The 18,293-nt window shown below is 44.3% G+C and overlaps 1 protein-coding gene across 3 annotated transcripts in view; it reads left to right on the plus strand.

Annotated features, from left to right (window-relative positions):
- Positions 1 to 18,293, plus strand: part of RNF20 (ring finger protein 20) — a 217,566-nt gene that overhangs the window by 31,936 nt on the left and 167,337 nt on the right. For all 3 annotated transcript variants that reach the window (XM_085651686.1, XM_085651687.1, XM_085651685.1), the window contains exons 5-8: positions 6,683 to 6,868; positions 12,444 to 12,562; positions 12,967 to 13,113; positions 14,015 to 14,092. In XM_085651686.1, coding sequence (XP_085507812.1) covers positions 6,683 to 6,868; positions 12,444 to 12,562; positions 12,967 to 13,113; positions 14,015 to 14,092 — 530 coding nt within the window. The remainder of the gene's footprint in view (positions 1 to 6,682; positions 6,869 to 12,443; positions 12,563 to 12,966; positions 13,114 to 14,014; positions 14,093 to 18,293) is intronic.

Raw genomic sequence — 18,293 nt, forward strand, 5'->3', positions numbered from 1 at the left:
GTGTAAGCGTGGGTGTGGTTTGTTAGGGACCTTTATCCATATTTTGTGGGAATGCCCGGAGGTGGCGCGATTCTGGCGTGGTGTACATGCGGTGTTGCAAGCGGTCACGCATGTAGCACTGTTTCCCGAGGCTAGGAGATGTCTGCTAAATGTGTGGGAGCCGACTGATTATACGGTGCCGCAGACGTGTTGGGTGACTCTGGGATATATGGTGGCCAAGCGTGACATAGCACAATTGTGGGGCTCCCAGAGGTCACCAACGGTTTCGGTGTGGAAGGACAACATGGATTGGTGTATGTTTCGGGAGAAGGTAGTGTATGTGGCGAGAGGTAAGCCTGGGAAATGGGTGAAGGTGTGGGGCCCCTGGAACTCCTATCGTGGCGGGATTTGTACCCCGCCGCTGACGCCTGACTTGGCAGTGGCCCAGTCTCCCTAGTCTGCTTGTCACCTTGGCTCCTAGCATTGTGTCTACTTTGTTTCTGTCCCGGCCTGTCCCCCCCCCCTGTTCCTGTGGATCGGTAGGGTCCTCCCCAGGGGAGCTCATACTGCTGCTTTGACTTTTGCTGCCTTGTGGATTTGTTTGTGGTTTCTTATAAAAAATGGAACCGCCATTTGGGGGGTCCGGCCGGTGTGGCCGCCAACGCTTCCCTCGACTTCTGGGACCTTTATCACTTGCCGCTTGTGTTTAATGACTGTATTTTATGGTCTCACTGTTTGCTAGCGGCCGGCCTGAAGGTTGTAGGCCCATCTTTGTATATCTTTTGCATTCTGTAATAAAGGTTTAAAAAAAAAAAAAACAAAAAAAAAAAACCTTACTCTCAGACTGTCTACACTGGCTCTTCGATATCCTCAAATAATATCGGGTAGGCCTCACATCCATCTGAGCCCTGTAGACACCTATTACTGGCCCTCGGAGCCTCTTTTCTGGTCTGGCCTTAGCAAAGAGTCCCCGCCCGCCTGTATTCACTGCGCATCCAGCGACTTTACTGATGTGCAGCTCCCAGGATACTACCTTTGCTTCAAGTTAAACCTGGACTTCAAGCCCTCCAATGAGAACGTGGCATCCCCTCTGCAGAAACCTTTATTGCTCACAGAGGGTATGCTCACATTTGCCCTGGCCTGTTCACACCCTGCTCCAGAAGCTTCAGCATTCTTGAAGGCATAATGCTAACATACTTTAAAAAGAACGTAGAAGTAGTAGCACAAACAGCGGGCTTTGGACCAACCTACTTCAACCATTGGGTTTTTCATGGTTTGCCATAGCTTGGATAAATTGTCCATCAAGGACACAACATATTCTGGTTAGCTGCAGTGCCCGGTTGGTTTTCCCCTTGGTGATGGTGCTCAAGTAGTTCTTTTGTTTAACTGCAACATGACACGTAGTCCGGAATTCCGAGTCACTGTGTGTTTAGTTTATTTACTGTCATGGTACTTTAATTGTTGGTTTATGGCTGATTTGTTTTAGCAAGCAAGCATGTCCTGTTCGTCTTTATGACAGCCTAAGGCTACTCACTGATCACCCTTGCACGTTCATCTGTTTTACTTAGCTATCTTGATAAAATGTTGTTTCACTTACAGCTTTTTTAATCCACAAAATATAGATATGCACACATGTAAGGTTGCCAAGGCTGCAACAAAAATACTGACCCACTGTGAAAATGATCTATCCAATATTGTTGCTTATGCCTTTTAAGTTAGAAGATAAACTTCATCTTCTGACTCCATAACCAACTTCTTTGAGGATACAGCCTAACTTTGCTAATGCAGTCTATTCAACAGAGGGACCTCACTCCCAGCTTCCAAAAGGGTACTTACCTTCGGTACTTCCAAATACTTCCGCTAACAAAAAGCCAGAGCCATTAGCTATGCCATTTCATGTTGAAAAGCAAGACCTGTTGGCTTTGCCAATGCTTATTTAACATGCAACGTGTTACCCCAGTCTTACAGCTTAGTTTCAATGTTGAGATGTCTTTTGTACAGCACTGCGTGTAAACTGCAGATCCAAGGTTCAGATTATACTGTTAACTCAATGGGCTCTCATGATTCTTCCTAGTGTAGCGGGCAGTTCATAAGTTCCGATTCTGTGATATAGTTTAATAGGTTACACACCTTCAGATTATACTATGAACTCAATGGGCTCTCATGATTATTCCTAGTGTAGCGTGCAGTTCATAGGTTCTGATTCTGTGAAATAGTGTAATGGGTTACACACCTTAAGCAAGCGCACAGGTTGGCCCTGCTTTTCGTTCATTTGAAGCCCTGCAGGATCTAGACAAATAATTATTCTTAGGACATTGATAAAATACTGTTCGTTTGTTGGGTAGTGGTATTATTTAGTGCCCCCAAAAAATATTTGTTTTGTATGTTGTGAAATTCATGATACATTTAAGTATTCGTATAAATCAGCATACATGACACATTACATATTATCTAAAGTAGTAGTTGAAGTACGATATGTTTATTAGGACAGTTGTCCATAAAACCAATACAGTTTCTTATCAAAACGTTTCACAATTATCCACATTTTTCACAGACTTTAAAAAGCGTTGCAATCCAACTGTCACATCGTATATTTGATAAAAAATTCATGGCATTATATCTGATGTAGACCCCATATTTTAACAAAGGTTTTAAACCTTTATGGCGCAAATTTAAAAATACAGGACAATTAGTTCAAACATGAATAATAGTCCTTTTCATCTTCAAAGGGCATGCACTAAAACCTCCCCTTTCTTTAATGTTTGCAGCCACACATGGGACCCCCCAGTATGGGGTTGCTTCCTGATCTGCACTTGCAATTTTGTGACGAAGTGCAGGGTCAGGTAGATAACAAATATTCAGAAGCCCATCCGGATTACCCAGGGTCTGCAATGTTAACCTAATCGAGGGTTTTTGGATAATTAAATCCTATAGTTTTGCAAGGACAAAAAAAATACTTTCATTAGTGACTTTTTTAGGTCTCGCCTGAGCCAGCGCATGCGCTGCTCTGGCGAGATATTTAGTGAGTGGACTTTAAAAAGCCAACCACTGCTTTTTGTGCGGCCTAGAGCGTGCGGTTACGCGCATAGTTACGAGCAGAGGTGCCATCTGGCTTTCCTCGCATCGCTCGCGGGCACCCTTACAGCGTGCGATCAGGCGCCATCTGGCTTTCCTCTCGCTTGCTCTCCCAAGCGCGCACGCTTCAACGCTTCTCCCTCTCCCCCAACACAGAGAGCGTCTCACGGCCGTGCGTCTTTTTGATTTTTTTAACTTTTACTTGCGTGCTTGACACACTATAGCCCTTTGGGTTTACCTTCTCTACTAGTTCCAGACTCACTATGACCCCTTGCATGACCTTTCACTACTTCTGGACTAATTATGACCCTCGTGAGCTTTCAGTAGTTCCGGATGCATAAATGACCCCTTCCGTGAGCTTTCACTAGTTCCAGACTCACTATTAACCCTTGCGTGAGCTTTCATTAGTCCCGGGCTCACTAGGACCCCTTGCATGAGATTTCACTAGTTCCCGACTCACTATTAACCCTTGCCTGAGCTTTCACTAGTTCCGGACTCCTTTTTACCTTAAACCCCCTTTCATTCTACCATGTAACTCCTCTCTCACTATCCGTCTCCGTCTCTCCCTTCTCTCGCCTCCTACCCCTCTCTCCTCCTACCCATTGCAGTCACCCCACAACCTTTCAACCCCTTCGCCTGCCTTTCAACCCTCATGGCTGTCATTCCATTTTCTGCAATCTTCACCTTCCATGTGCGTTGGCCCACTTTCCCCCTTGCCCTCTCCCTCGCAGAATCGTGTTTCCCTCACCTATCTTTGCTTTTTCGTCTGTCGTCTGCAATCTCTCCCTTCCCTTCTCTCTCTCACGCCCTGTTCTCCACTTCAGAAGCCCACATCTGCCTTCCACTCTTTATCTTCTGCTCTTGTTACCTGCCCCCATGCATTGTCTCTTCTGGTCACTCTTTGACATCCTTTCTTCACTGCCCTGCAGTCTTTCCATATCTTTCTCTGTCACCAACCTTGCACTCCCACCCACTCCAACCCTGCAGTCACTCTCAATCCCTCTTCCTCCACCCCCTCCCCCCAGTCTCCTCCACCCTCCCCTGCGCCCCCCCCTTTCGCCCCATGTGCAGTCTTACTCTTTTCGATCCTTCTGTCTGTCCGCCTCTGCAGTGGCACCCCACCCTGCTCCTTTGCTGCCCCTTTCTCTATGACCCTGAAGTCTCTCCAACACCTCTTTTCCCGCCCCCCTTCCCTCCTTCCTTCATTGCGCCTCTTTCTTTCTGTGGTACTGTCTCTCGCTCACCTGTCATTTTATCTGTCGCTCTATCCCGTTTCAACGCATTGATTTGTCCACATGTACCAAGACAAATTAAAAGCTGTCTTCAGAAAGCAATGGAACCTGCATATTATTTCGTAAGCCTAATAGAATTTGGGTTTTTTTTGGCATGAAATACTAATTTCAACTAAACTTTTCATGAATCCTTCTTAATCAAAATAAGTAGTTTTGTCGATGCAAATTTTAGTCCGCTTAATTGCCATACTTAACTCTTCCCGTCCCGCACCCGATATTAAAATATGCTTTAACTTCTTGACGGGCTTGGCCTCACTGACCCTGGAACAGAAAATTTGGCATTAAAGGCAGTGGCGTTCATAGCATTACTGTCAAACATTATTACTGCATGCATGTCTACTAACACTGTGGAGTAACTGGCGTTAACATGGTTTCTGCTATTCATGGGCGTTTTCACAGGTCCCTGCAGCAGAGGGGGGCCCCAATCTTTCTGGGGGCCCCCTATCCTTCAGGTGTTCACATTCAGCCCAAGGCCCATGAATATCTGTGAGACATGGGACACTCCTCACATTCTGCAAGAGGGAATCAATTTGCGTTACGCCACTGCCACTTTTAGTTTACTCCAGCTTTTAAATTGTTAATTACCAGGAGATGTAATGATATTAACATTACAGCTCCCGAAAATTACACAACGTTTATAAAGCATCAGCATCGTTCTAATGAGGGATAAATGGGAGTTTAGAAGGGTACATCAACACTTGTATTTTTTTAAAGAAATCATCAGTCAGAAAATGTTGCTTAGTGAAGATGGAGAAAAAAAAAATCAGTTGATGATTTTGATAGGTGTTTTTGTCAGCATAATTATTAGCCCGATTTAGCAGGAAAGTGTAAAATAATATCCAAGAGCAGAGAGAAATCAGGTCAGAAAGATAGTGGAAAAGTGGAGTAGCATATTGACATGTACTAAATGCACACAGTAACAAGCATTGGCATAGCCAATAGGTCTCGCCTTTGGGACCTTATAAGTGTTTAGCCATGCAACAGTTTATGTTGTTGCACCAAGGATATTATGCTTCATAACTAAATACTTATAAGGTCCCAAAAGCGAGACCTATTGGCTATGCCAATGCTTGTTTTATGTGGGAATGCCCCCCCCCTTTCAAACGCCACTGAGGACCAAAAATACTCATTGGTAACATTTGAATATTTCAAAAGAGCCCTTGCCCATTTAAGCTCACTGTTGTGCTTCCAGTTAGCATATGGGGATTATTTAGTTACTCCACCGTCTGATGAAAATGTATTTAAACATTTTAAAAAACATATACCAACTTCCTGTGACCACACTTATAAATTCATTTCACAACGTATGCTTTGAATCAATGACTTTTTAATTTTTTTTATACATCTGCTATTCAGAGGGTCTAAAATATCACTTCTTCAAATAAAAAATATTTCCGATCCGTAAAGGGCTAGTGTAAGGTTTTGTGCACAGTCACTTTCAAAAGCAGTGTGAGTGACATCTGTACATATTTGGAATTGAACTTCATAAGTGAGCTTGACTTTAAAAGTCCTCTAGATTTAATAGCCTTTTTGTGTTTATTCCAATTTATATTTGTGGAAAAGAACAGTCATACATAATTATTTAGCAAATGTTCAAGTCTGAAACAAATACAATTTTACAGTTCCCTCTTTTTTGTTCTTCTGGTATTATCATCCAGATGTAATTCCATTTCTGGTCAAATCCTTGATCTTTTCTTAAAAAGTTAAAAGACACTCCATACACTGGTTTATCGCTTGGTCTCCTTTGGAAGTTACCCACGGAATGTCTTTATTCCCCACCGTGGCCTGAGGATGATGGCGTTCAGGTGTAAAGTTTACAGCTGTGCAGCCATTCACTTATGAGGAACGGCAATTGTGAATTGCAAACAATGGTGATGGCCTCCGTTTTCTTTCACTTGTTACACAGGCGCTTCCCAGCTTGAATAATGTACATTTAGTAGGCTAAATAAATGGCACAAGGAGGAAGCGTGTTTTTTATCCTGTGGTTCTTGTGCTCTTCCAGACATGCTCACTGTATGAGGGCTACTACTACACTGTTCGATGTGGACGTTTATTTTAGGTATTAAACTCATTTTTGCGATTTTAGTAATGTTAAGGATTGCATGTGTATTTAGAATCAACATAACTTGGGGAAAGCCTCCTGAGCTCAGGACTTATTTACTGAACTCCGTTGTCTCCGACAATTTCCCCCCCAAACAGCCCCTTCCAGGGAAGGACCACACATTCTTTTCATCCTTCGAGCCATACTGAGCTTCGGCTTTCTGGTTTCTCCTCGTTTTCATCTTCCAGGACCCTACGTGTCTTTGACATTTTCTTTTTTCTCTTGTTCTTTGCAGTTGAGGGACAGCTGGAACCGGCATTCTCCTTCCTGGCCACGCTGGCAAGCAGCAGCAGTGAGGAGATTGAAACTCAGCTGCAAGAACGTGTGGAGTCCTCTCGTCGGGCTGTGGCCCAGATTGTAGCCGTGTATGACAAAATGCAGGCGAGGGTAGAGACCCTGTCTCACAACCTAAACAGCAAAGGTGAGTTGTACTTGCAAACCTGAGGGAGAAACCCAACGTTCTAAAGAGACAGATCAGCCACAGTGGCGTATTCACTGTCCAGCCACTTAAGTTTAAAGGTGCATTACATATCCATCAAGGAGTTGAAAAACAATCTCCAAAAAAGATTGGGCCAATTTTAACAAAGATGGCGACATGATGTCCCAAGATTAAGAATCAAGTTTGTGAGGTACAGTTTTGAGACCATATTTCCATACTTCCAATCTGAATAGCAAAGTGAGAGGTATAAACCTTTGTTGCAGCAGGGAAATGGTGTTCACAGCCTAAGCCGCAAAGGTGAGAGCTAGAGACGTAGTTGTCTTTCTGATATGAGGCTAGATTGCATCGTGCTCCAAAGGACCGCAAATGCACAATCACTTGGATGCACCTTTGATGAAGACCTCTCTTTCAAGGAAATCCTCACCAAGAAAACAATGACTGTGTGGTATCCGCTTGTGCTCCTGAAAATAGTGGAACCTTCGTACCCGAAACCTACATCAAAGTAGCAGTGCTATACTTATTCCTGTCCCATCTGGATGGCTGCAACACTGTGCTCAAGCGGCCTCCCTGATGCCGCCTTGGAGCACCTCTAAGGAATCCTACGTTTTCAGGCTTGTCCGTTTTCCGACCAGGTTTTAATTTTGTGATACGATCTAAATATAGGTTGCGTTGCAAAATGTTTAGTCGCATGAGTTATTAATTAGCCAGGTTGCTATTTGCGACCCCCTGTGATTGGCTACCAACACATAGATGGCGGCCTGCCACAAACAGCAGACCATCATACCTTTATTTGCATTCACCTACAGGATTATATATTTTTTAAATGGCAGCATGTGTTCTTTGAAAGAACCGGTGCTGCTTTTCGAAACAAACAACAAATCTCATTTGGAGCACATCCGAGGAAGGGGGGTACATGGTGGGGGGAGGGGGGGGGGGACATAGAGTAATGTAAATTGATACTTGTATAGCGCACTACTCACCCGCAAGGGTCTCAAGGCGCTTGTACGAATACCGCTGTGGAACCCATCCTGGCTTTCCCTGTGAGGCGTCCACTCCTGGGCACCCCCAAGGTGGAGGCCAGGCATCCTTAGCGTTGTGGGGGCCGTTGTGGAGATTAAGCAAGCTATTGCCCAGAGTTGCAGAGTGGGACTCCATGATTGGAATGGCACCGAGGCGAGAATTATCAGGTCCGTGGAATTTTTGAGCCCAAGACCCGCCAAGGCGGGGAATTGAACCCTGGTCTCGGGCTAGACCTCTGCATCAGGGTCTGCCGCACTAATCATTGAGCCACACTTCGCCACAAGTAATACCCTGGACTACTGCCTGCTTCCCTGTGAGGTTCCCGGACATGATTCTCTAAACTTTTTCAAATCTGTTCTTTTAGGAGTTTTCAGTTGTTTTACACGCAATTGCAGTTGTAAGCCATTGCTACTTACCGTTCTAAATTGTAGTTAGGAGGGGAAGCCCCTTTCCCGCCCCTTTCCCACCCCTTCCTAATTGAAATTCATAATGGGTCATTTAACCTATTTTGCGAGTTGGATATGCTTTTCCAATTTGCAAAATGGGTTTAATACATAGAAAAAGGCCATGTTCGATTCGCAAACCCTAGGATTGTGGGAATCACAGGACTGCAATAGCAAAATGGTTGGGTCCATCAGGCCCAGGTTTCCTTGGAATCCACACTGTGACATTCCTAAGAAAAGAAAAGGACAGAAATGTATGATTAGCTCATTATCAGAGAGCTCATCTGGTTTGAAGACAGTGCTAAGCAGTGACCTATTCAGTCACCGGAGTCTTGCATTGTTTTGATCTTTCATTCTCTTTTTAGGGGAGATGGAGGGGGTTGATCTTTTCTTGCAGTCCCCTTTTAGCTCATTTGCTGTGCTCGCCTTTAATGATCATTTTTGCTTTCTCCTTGTGGAAGGTTCCTAGCTTTATTTTAGGATTGTAACAGTTTTTTATTCAGTTTACAAAACCCTTCGCCTACATCCATTGGCTGGCGAGGTAGCTAAGGGTGGAAGGGAGGGAAGGGGGAAAGGGAAAATGAATCAGACATCAGCAAAGAACAGTAACTAATGACAAACAATACATGCTCATGTCATTTAAGAGGAATCGTTACTCCATCTCTGACCTAAATCTGTTGTGGGGGTGGTGGGTGTAATCTGCAGTATACGCAAATATATGGTGCATGTGATCTCCTGGTACACTCCTGAGAGATGCTTTATACATGTTCCCCATCTTTTTTCGAACCTGAGTAGGGCATGGTTAACAACAGCTGTTATTTTTTCCATCCCCAATAAGTCCCACAGCTTGTGGAGACAATCTGCATGCATTGGGACAACATCGGTACCCCATTTTGATAGCAAGACTTGCTTCACTGCACATAGCGCTAAAGTGATGGCCTTGCCTTTATTGGTGTGTAGTGGATATGTTTGTATGTTGGGTAGTCCCAAAAGGACATAACTGGGGAAACAAGGTATTTCCATGTCAAACATTTGATCGATGTCAGCTAGCACCTCCCTCCAATACCTATGCAGCTTGGGGCAATGCCATAACAGGTGGATGAGCGTGCCTGATTGGGTGCAATGCCTCTAACGTGTCCCCTAGTCCTTTTTGCCACTGAGCCAGGTGACTGGGGTATAGCACCAGTAGTGTGCTAACTTTAACAGCGTCTCCATGCCGGCACTAGTAGCGGAAGAACGCGCGCCGTATAGGATGTCTGTCCATTCTTTGTCTGTAAAACGGCACTCACACTCAAGCTCCCATCTTATCGGGACGTGTCACCCAGTGTCCGATAGCCAAGTATTGGCAATATTCGGAGTCTGGGAGCCCAAAGTCATGCTGGACTGCTTTATAATCTAACAGGCCTTTCACATCAAATAGATCCCCAATTCATTTGCAATTTGCCTCGTGCCAAAGTTTTCTCTTGTGTGGCCTGCGAGAAGTCAGGGTTCCCTATGATTGGTGTGAGTGAGGAAATCCACGTAGAGAGCTGTTTAGAGTAGTGCTCCCTATCCCAAACCCCCATTGTGGCTCTAACTACTGGCAAAATGTAGACCCCGGTGGTCAGTGTTTGCGCTGAAGCCATGGGATCTTCCAGATGTGGACTCCCGCCACCACCTGATCTAGGAAACAGCAATGTTTCTCCGTCATTGGGCGTTGCCATTCGACCATATAGCGCATTTGCACAGCCTGGTAGTACTTTGTCAAATTCGGGATATCTAAGCCACCCTTGGCTATTAGCAGGTAGGCCCGCTCCCTCGCCATTCGGGCCCGCTTACTAGTCCATATCAAGGACTCGAGTGCCATCTGCAATTTTTTCAAGATAGGGGCGGGTAGCGCCAGCGGCATCACCTGCGTGAGGTAGAATTGTTTTGGCAGCAGGGTCATTTTACCAACTGCTATACGACCCACCCAGGAAATAGGACCACCATGCCAAGACTGAATGAGAGACCGCACTGTCTTTAAGAGATCTGAAGAATTGTGTCACCGTGTCTTCTGTGGTAGGGAGAATCTAAATGCCCAAATATTGAATTCCTCATAGCGCCCAAAGGAAAGGGAACTCCGACACCAACTGTTGGTGCTCGTCTTGCGGGATAGTGATATTGAGTGCTTGGGTCTTGGTAGTATTCACCTTGAAACCCGAGACCTCACCAAATGCTGTAAGTTCCTCCATGAGAGGAGGCAGTGAGTGGCGCGGGTTTGTGATGGCCAGCAGGACGTCATCAGCGTATAACGCTATTTTGTGGGATTGGCCTCCCATCCAGACTCCCTCTATCTGGGGGTGGTGATGAACGTGCTCCACCAATGCTCCATGTAAAGCACGATAATGTGGGGTGACAGCCGACATCCCTGACTGGTCCCCCCTAGAGATGGCAAAGGTCGGCGACTGCACGTTTTTCACCTTAACCAATGCTTTAGGACCTGCATACCCACCCCAGATCCACCGCTGGAATCTAGGGTCAATGCCCACTGTCTCCAGTACTGTATGCAGGAATGGCCAATGGATGCGGTCGAAGACCTTTACGGCATCTATTGACTAAAACAAGGTTGGTTTTTAAGAGCTCGGTGTCTTATCAAGTAGGTGGAAGAGCCTTTTGGTGTTATCCCCACGGGTGCGACTTGGTATGAAGCCGGACTGGTCAGGCTCAATCAGCCCCGGCATATATCCGCCCAGTCTGTCCACTAGTATCCCTGTAAATATCTTTGTGTCTACATTTAAAAGGGAGATGGGACGATAGGATGTGCAGCGTTGAGGATCTTTGCCTGGTTTGGGTAGCACTGTCATTGCCATGCGCATGGATTCCATAAGGTGCCTAGTCTCACTGAATGAGTTATACAGGCGGGCTAATATTGAGGACAGAAGTGAGGCAAATTTTTGTAAAAAACGGATAAAAACCCGTCCCGGCGCCTTTTCAAGTTGGAGTCTCCCTATCGCCTCTAGCACTTTCCTTTCTGTTATGTCCTTCTCCAGAAATGTAACACTGGTGGCCTGTAGCTTTGTTATTGGGGCCTGTGTGATATAAGGGATGCAGTACTCTGGAGACCTCCTCTCTGCCCTATATAGGTCAGCGTAAAAGCAACTAAACTCTGCCTCTATGTCCTTGTCCCTTGTGATAAGCTTATCGCTACTATCTTTAAGGCCCTGCATGCGCATGGAGTGTAATAGCGTTTGCATTCCTGTGTCCCAACAGCTTCCCTGCTTTGTTTCCTCCGTAACGCATACTCTGCAGCATTCATGTCCAGCGCTCTAAGCTGTTTACGTGCTATAGTCATTTGTATGTTGAGAGTGACCACAGGATGGAGCACTGAGCATGAGTGCCTGTAAATAACATAATAACACTAACAAATAATAAAACAATTGCACCAACAGGTGCACAACTTGCAGTTCTGTATTGAGGGTCCATGTCGGCTGTCGTCCGTGGCAGCATACAGTAAAGAGTGAGGGAGTCCACAGCTCCCGCCGCAACCAGTTAGCAGTGATAGAGATGTGTGCGTCTCATGGGGAGCTAGCCAGTCCCTGCTAGCGGATTCAAGGGCGATTCACCGTGCCGTCGGTCAGATTCTCTTTCCGGAGATCGTTGCTGCTCCGCTAGTTGCTGTATCAGGACTGAGCGCTCCTTGATGCTTTCAGTTTTTGTTGGCCTGCTCGTGTGCTGTTGTGTGTAATGGTTATCGTTGCTTTTTTTTGTGCTTTTCTTTGGAATTGATGTCATCTCATAGAGTATGTTTTCTTGCACTCTCCTTGGCCTTTTCTTTTGCTCGCCTGGGGTGTCTGTGCTTGTCATCTCATTGGGTGTCTTTCATTGGACTGTCCCTGGTGTTTGCTTCTACTCTACTTGGGTTCTTTGCGCTTTTCTTGTCTCCATGTCTTGTGCTTCTTTGGTATGGTTTGTTGAAGAGTTTAGTGTCCTGAGCCTGTTCAAGAAGGAGAATGTAAGTGATTAAAAGTGATATTGGCATTCTCTAATCAAGAATAGCATTTATATCTACTATCCTTCTGCCCATGAGTTTAGAGCATATTCTCTGCATTAATTGGCCACAAATCTCTTTCCAGACCCCGGCATGGAGGAGCAGACTGTGAAGGAGTTGAATGCACTCCTGATGCATGAGAACGGCCGCCTGCAGGAACTGACGGAGCTTCTGCAGGAGAAACACAATGGAATGATGCAGGAGGTAAATGAAAGGGTCACAGCTTGGATAGTGCTTACTGTACTGGATAAAGTGCTTGATATTCTGGAACAAAAGTAAAAAGCATGCTACACAGTAAATTCACAGATGGTCATCCCTGTGCCTTCTACATTAGATAAAACATAGCACAATCTATTCGCTTTTTAAAACCATACCGCATACTTATATTTGTTGTTTTATAGGGATGATTCACCCTCTGTTTGAAGCTTGATTGAATCATTCAGGGCCTGGTTTCATTGGTATGGGATTGTGCGCACAATTGGGGAAGCTCAGTATACAGGGAATCTGCAGACTATATGGTAATGCCCCAATTCAGGATTACTAAGGCACTGTGACGGAGGCCACCTTTATAACTGATCAACCTTTCATTGTCACCAATTCCTGTTTAGTTCTCTAAGCTGCAGGAGAAGGTGGAAACTGCAGAGTCCCGCGTGTCCGTGCTGGAAACCATGATCGAGGATCTGCAGTGGGACATTGACAAGATCCGGAAGAGGGAACAGAGGCTCAACCGCCACTTGGCGGAAGTGCTGGAGAGGGTGAGTGCAGTGCGCTCAGTATTTTATTTGGGATCAGAAGGTGAACCCCTGGAACATTATCATTCATAGAGCATAAAAATAAGTGAAGTGGATACACAAAGGAGAGATAAGACTTTGTATGACAGATGGACCACCATGCTCCTAGAGAATGGCTGAGAACAAGAGACCTACAGTTTCCAAATGTTTTTGTTTGTAGCCCTTTCTGAAGTGTTCATTGCAGAGGAATGGCTGCACGTATTTCACCCACATTCTCCTCTGTGCTTTCATATTATGTCTTCAGAAACAAAAGGGCAGTTTGATTTTTGGGTGGCGCAAGTGCTATTTTGTCCTTCCAATGTGCAATTCAGTGCGTACAAGCCCAATCAGGCTAATTGTGTGTTACTTAAATTCATTCTGCTATCAATATTACACAGTGGGTAAGGAATTTTGTGGTCAAAATTATTATTTAAAAAAAGATGAAATGTCTCAGTCAGATTACTTATAGGTGATATATGCGTACCAAACCCTTAGCCCGGCTTGCTTTAGCTGATTTGGGAAGTCTGGTGAAAGCATGAAATGTTGAGGCGCACATCTAAAAACAGAAGTCCTAAAATGGAGACTGGTTTGGCAATTGAAAGGATTTTTAATTATGACTATAGTTGTACTTGTATCCTTGGAATGTCATACTCATCATTGCACCTGCTATTAGATTGTCCTTTATTTTTGAATCCGTGGTTTAAATTTGTATGTAAAGTGTTTTTTAATCATGATATAAAGAATCAACTTGATGGTTTTGTTGATCAGTCAGTTAGATCATTTTTGATATTTTTTAGCTCTAAGATATTGAATATTGTGACCGCCTTCTTTCAATGACCTGTTAACCTAATATTTTCCAATCCGTGTGTCTCTCATCAACCTGCAGGTAAATTCGAAAGGCTACAAGGTTTACGGAGCAGGGAGCAGTGTGTACGGTGGGACCATTACAATCAATGCTCGAAAGGTATATCTTTGTAAAATTACTTCCATACATTTAAGTTTGAATTAATTATTTCACAAAGCCTATGCTCGGCATGTACATGTCAACACCAGACCCTTTCCAGGAGCACTGGTATCGTCTTGCTCTTGAAACAGATTTTTAACAGAGATCCGGTGTAGCAGCTGGAAGAGGTGAAATAGCCTTCCCACTCTCATGCACACGTTTCGAGGATTGTGCCTGGATTTTCAAGTTATGTCCGCAAATAACTATGGTTCACTTGGGATAGTTTCAGCTGAATAAGACTGAAACTATAAACAACAAATGCTGACACAAAGAGTATTTTAAAGTCCACTAAACTAAGTGACCTTTGGAAACCAGAGAAAAGGAAGAGGAAAAAATCTATTCAAAGAAGAAAAAGGAAAAACCCATATAGACTAACACATTGCATATAACACTGCAATTAAATTAGTCAAATGCCAAAATTGTTTAATCAGAAATCGTTTAATACTAAAACATTAGTTTTATAAGCAAGGCAAACAGAGCTGATAGAAAATATAAAGTGTAATACGCTGCCAACTGTGTATCAAAATAAATATATCACTCCGTACATATTGACAATAGATCAAAATCCTAATACAGAATGCAAAATCACTGTTGGCCATGTACAGTTCCTAACTAGCGATTCGCTATTTATTTGAGACTCGCTATTTAGGAATTGCGAGTCGCAATTAGGAAGGAGCGTTCCCTTCCTAATTGCGTCCCCAATGCGATGTGAATGTTTTGTGACCGCAATTGCGGTCGCAAAACACTCTCAAATTACCATCCTCTTCAAGAGGGTGGTAATGCAGTGGCAATTTGGAAGAGGCCCCCAGGGGACCCCTTCCACTTTGTGACTGTCTCTAAAAATATTTTTTAAGGGCACGCAGTGGTCCCAGGGACCACTGCCTGGTCTTAAAAAATGAAACGAAAACGTTTCATTTTTTTAAAAGAATGCATTATTAACAAGCATTTGCAATGCAACGGGTCTTGCATTTTCGCGAGTTTAAGGTATTGGCATCGTAAATGGCAATGCCTATTATTTTTGTTTGTCTAAAACATAAATAAAAGGCGTTGTCAATTGCTTAAACTCGCGTAAATGTGAGACCTATTGCATTGCAAATGCTTGCTTAGGTTTAAAATTGAGCGAGACGCAGATTCAAGGACACTGCACTTGTTTTTTTTTTTTTTACTTTAACACTGAGCGCGGTGTCAAAGCGGGCGTGCCAAGACAGACGCCTGCTCTTTGAGAGAACACTAGGTTCATGAGAAAAGCACCAGCTTTCCGTCCTGGACCCTTCTTGCTGGCACACGCGCGCACACTACCTCACCCGCGAGGACCTTTGGTGGTCAGAGATGATCCTAGCCCATTGAAACTGAATCTCCTGTAGCACAATGTGTACTCAGGAATGTTCCTGTTGCCTCTGGGAACAAACATATCTCACTGAGTTTGTTGCAGTTTCTGCTAATAAACTAACTTCATGTTGCAACTCACTGCTGCTCAAAGAATGTTCTCAGGCATGCAGGCATGACTCTCCGGCCTACAACATTCAGTTACAACCCACTGCTGCTCAGGCCTACAACGAAGAGTCCCCAGGCCTTGTCTGATGTTCAGAGGCACAAGTAAAGTTTTCATGGACTTAGGGTCATATGTCAGGGATGCACAGAATGTTGTTAGGGATGCCGGAGACATAGCTAAAGACACACATCGATTCCTTAGGCATGCTATGATTCACAGTGAACATGTTATATTCTTAGGAACTAGAAACACAGTACGTGTTCTCAGGAGGACAGGGAATATACAGTTTTATCAATATGAGGGGAAGAGTGCTCATGTAAAGATGTGCAATACCTTTGGGTCGAGTTTGTGCTATATATAAAAAAAAACATTAATAACCCATGAAAGAAGTGCCTGTATTCCTCAGATCATCACCTTTGTCCATAATGGCAATACAAGACCACCTGTTTCCCTGCAGATATTATGTGTCTCCCACCATCCCACCAATGACTTGCACACCCCCCCCTTCATGGTTGGTTAAAGAAAAAAATACACCGTGGCACGGTAAACACTGGCCGGTTCATAGCGCTTTTTTAGGTCTCGCTGAGTCAGCGTGCATGCAATGCTCGGAGAGACATTTAGTAGATGAGTTTTCAAAGTGCTGCTGGCTGGTCTAGCGCTTGCGGTCACGCGAGCGTGCACGCGCGCAGCCGGCCGCCAGCAGTCTTTCACGGGTCATTAGAACCGTGATGACTTTCACTTTCGCAAAATTAAAGAAATAGAAAAAAACATCTATTTCTTTACTTTTGCTATAATCGCGGCACCCGCGCTTTAAGTAAAGCGCCCGGTGCCGCGATGCTTGTTCTCGCGCGCGCGGCCAATGCTTGTTCTTAAATTACTATAACACAAAGTCAAGCCTTATGCCCATTTGTAGTAAGCGCATCGCGTCGGAAGCCCTTACAAAACTCTCTAATGTTTACTGTAGGTGTACATTGTTAGGGAAACACATCCCACTTTACATGTGCAATAAATTATCACTGAGCAAATAAGACTCAGAAGTCAAACATTAAAACGCAACAACCTAAGGTTACCAATTGCCTGTCATTACAGAACTCCAGTAAACCCTCTTGCATTTTAACACAGCATAAAGTACCTTTCTACTGAATTGCCTGCAGGAATCTTTGCAGTGATGGATTTATCAGATAACATATTCACACGTTCTGAGTCATGCAAGCAGGATAGCAATTTGGAAATCGTTTCATACTATGCTGTACTTCACGTATCCAGTCCAAGGGCTGGTGGCTGGCCTGCCCCTGGGAATATTCCTTCACTCCTGCTTGGTGGTCATTCCTTTTGCATAAAGAGCAGTCCTGGGAACTTAGCACTCTTTAGTACATGTACCGGGAATGCCCTCCTCTTCAGAAATGGGTGTTTTTTGTAAAGCTTGCATGTGGCTCATTTATTAGGTAGGCATAACCTCTCTGTCTACCTGCAGACGGAGTAATCTTTCAGGGAACCCACATAGATAAGCAAGGCACATCTGTCTTCTACACCCTTCTGATCTATCGCTCAGGAACTTGAATTTAAAATAATTATGTGACGCTTAAGTCAGCTAGTCTGGATTTTCCATCAGCATTGATCAGTGGGGAGAAAAACTCATCACTTGTGACCCAGAATGCGTTCTTTTGCTCTTGGTTTCCCCAAATTGATGGCCAACAACAAGCATTGGCATAGCCAATAGGTCTCGCCTTTGGGACCTTATAAGTATTTAGTTATGTAGGACAATATCATTTGTACAACAGCATCAACTGTTGCATGGCTAAACACTTATAAAGTCCCAAAGGCGAGACATATTGGCTATGCCAATGCTTGTTCCCTTTACTTTTAGCCATTTTGCACAACCAACCTCATTGCTATGCAACATGTCTTAAAGTAAAAAAACACCTTGACGCGGTTAACGCTGCCCGTTTCATATTTGATTCTTTCATTGACTTTTAGGCACGGTGCGCAGAATGTTCTAATATAGAACTATATCCCAGATGCCGTGTGTAATAGTCGTCTTTTAGACCCTAACTCGGGTCATAAGGTTTTAATACCACCACCTTAGTCTTTCAAGTGTTTGAGCTTTTGTTTGCAGTTTTTGAGGTAAGACTAAGGGAGTGTATTTGGTACTTCTTGGATAGGATGTCCGTAGTAGAGTAGTACACAATTGAAATGTGTGCCCTCTGCCTTGTGTGAATTGAAAGTTCATAATTATGTTCCTGTGTTAACGTGTAAAAGTGAGCAGTCACATCCTGTGTAAGTAATCCTTTGGGAAAAACGCAGCTTTCGTACTAAAGAGTAATTATGCGGATAGAAATGATTCAGAACTAACGTAAAGTGCTCTTGCCTCGTGCGAAGACAAACACTACTCGCATTCTCTGACAGCAGGTATAAGCGGCATTGTGCACCTGTTTGCAGTCCCAGCAGAACTAGCCAAACCCTCAATGTACTTCAGCGTGTGCGCGCCTCATACAGCGCATTCTAACAAACCACTTGTAAATTTGGCATGTCATTTGTGATTACTGCCCAGTTTCATAACTTCAGGAATGTAGAAGTAGCATATTCTGATGTGTTGTAAATAACCACTGGCTGTGCTGAAAGAGAAGCTCCTGAGTGAGCGCTGCCTTTCTCCAGCCTTACTAGTCTCAC

The sequence above is a fragment of the Triturus cristatus genome, chromosome 4_1 (assembly GCF_964204655.1).
Source record: "Triturus cristatus chromosome 4_1, aTriCri1.1, whole genome shotgun sequence".
Classification (NCBI taxonomy): Eukaryota; Metazoa; Chordata; class Amphibia; order Caudata; family Salamandridae; genus Triturus; species Triturus cristatus.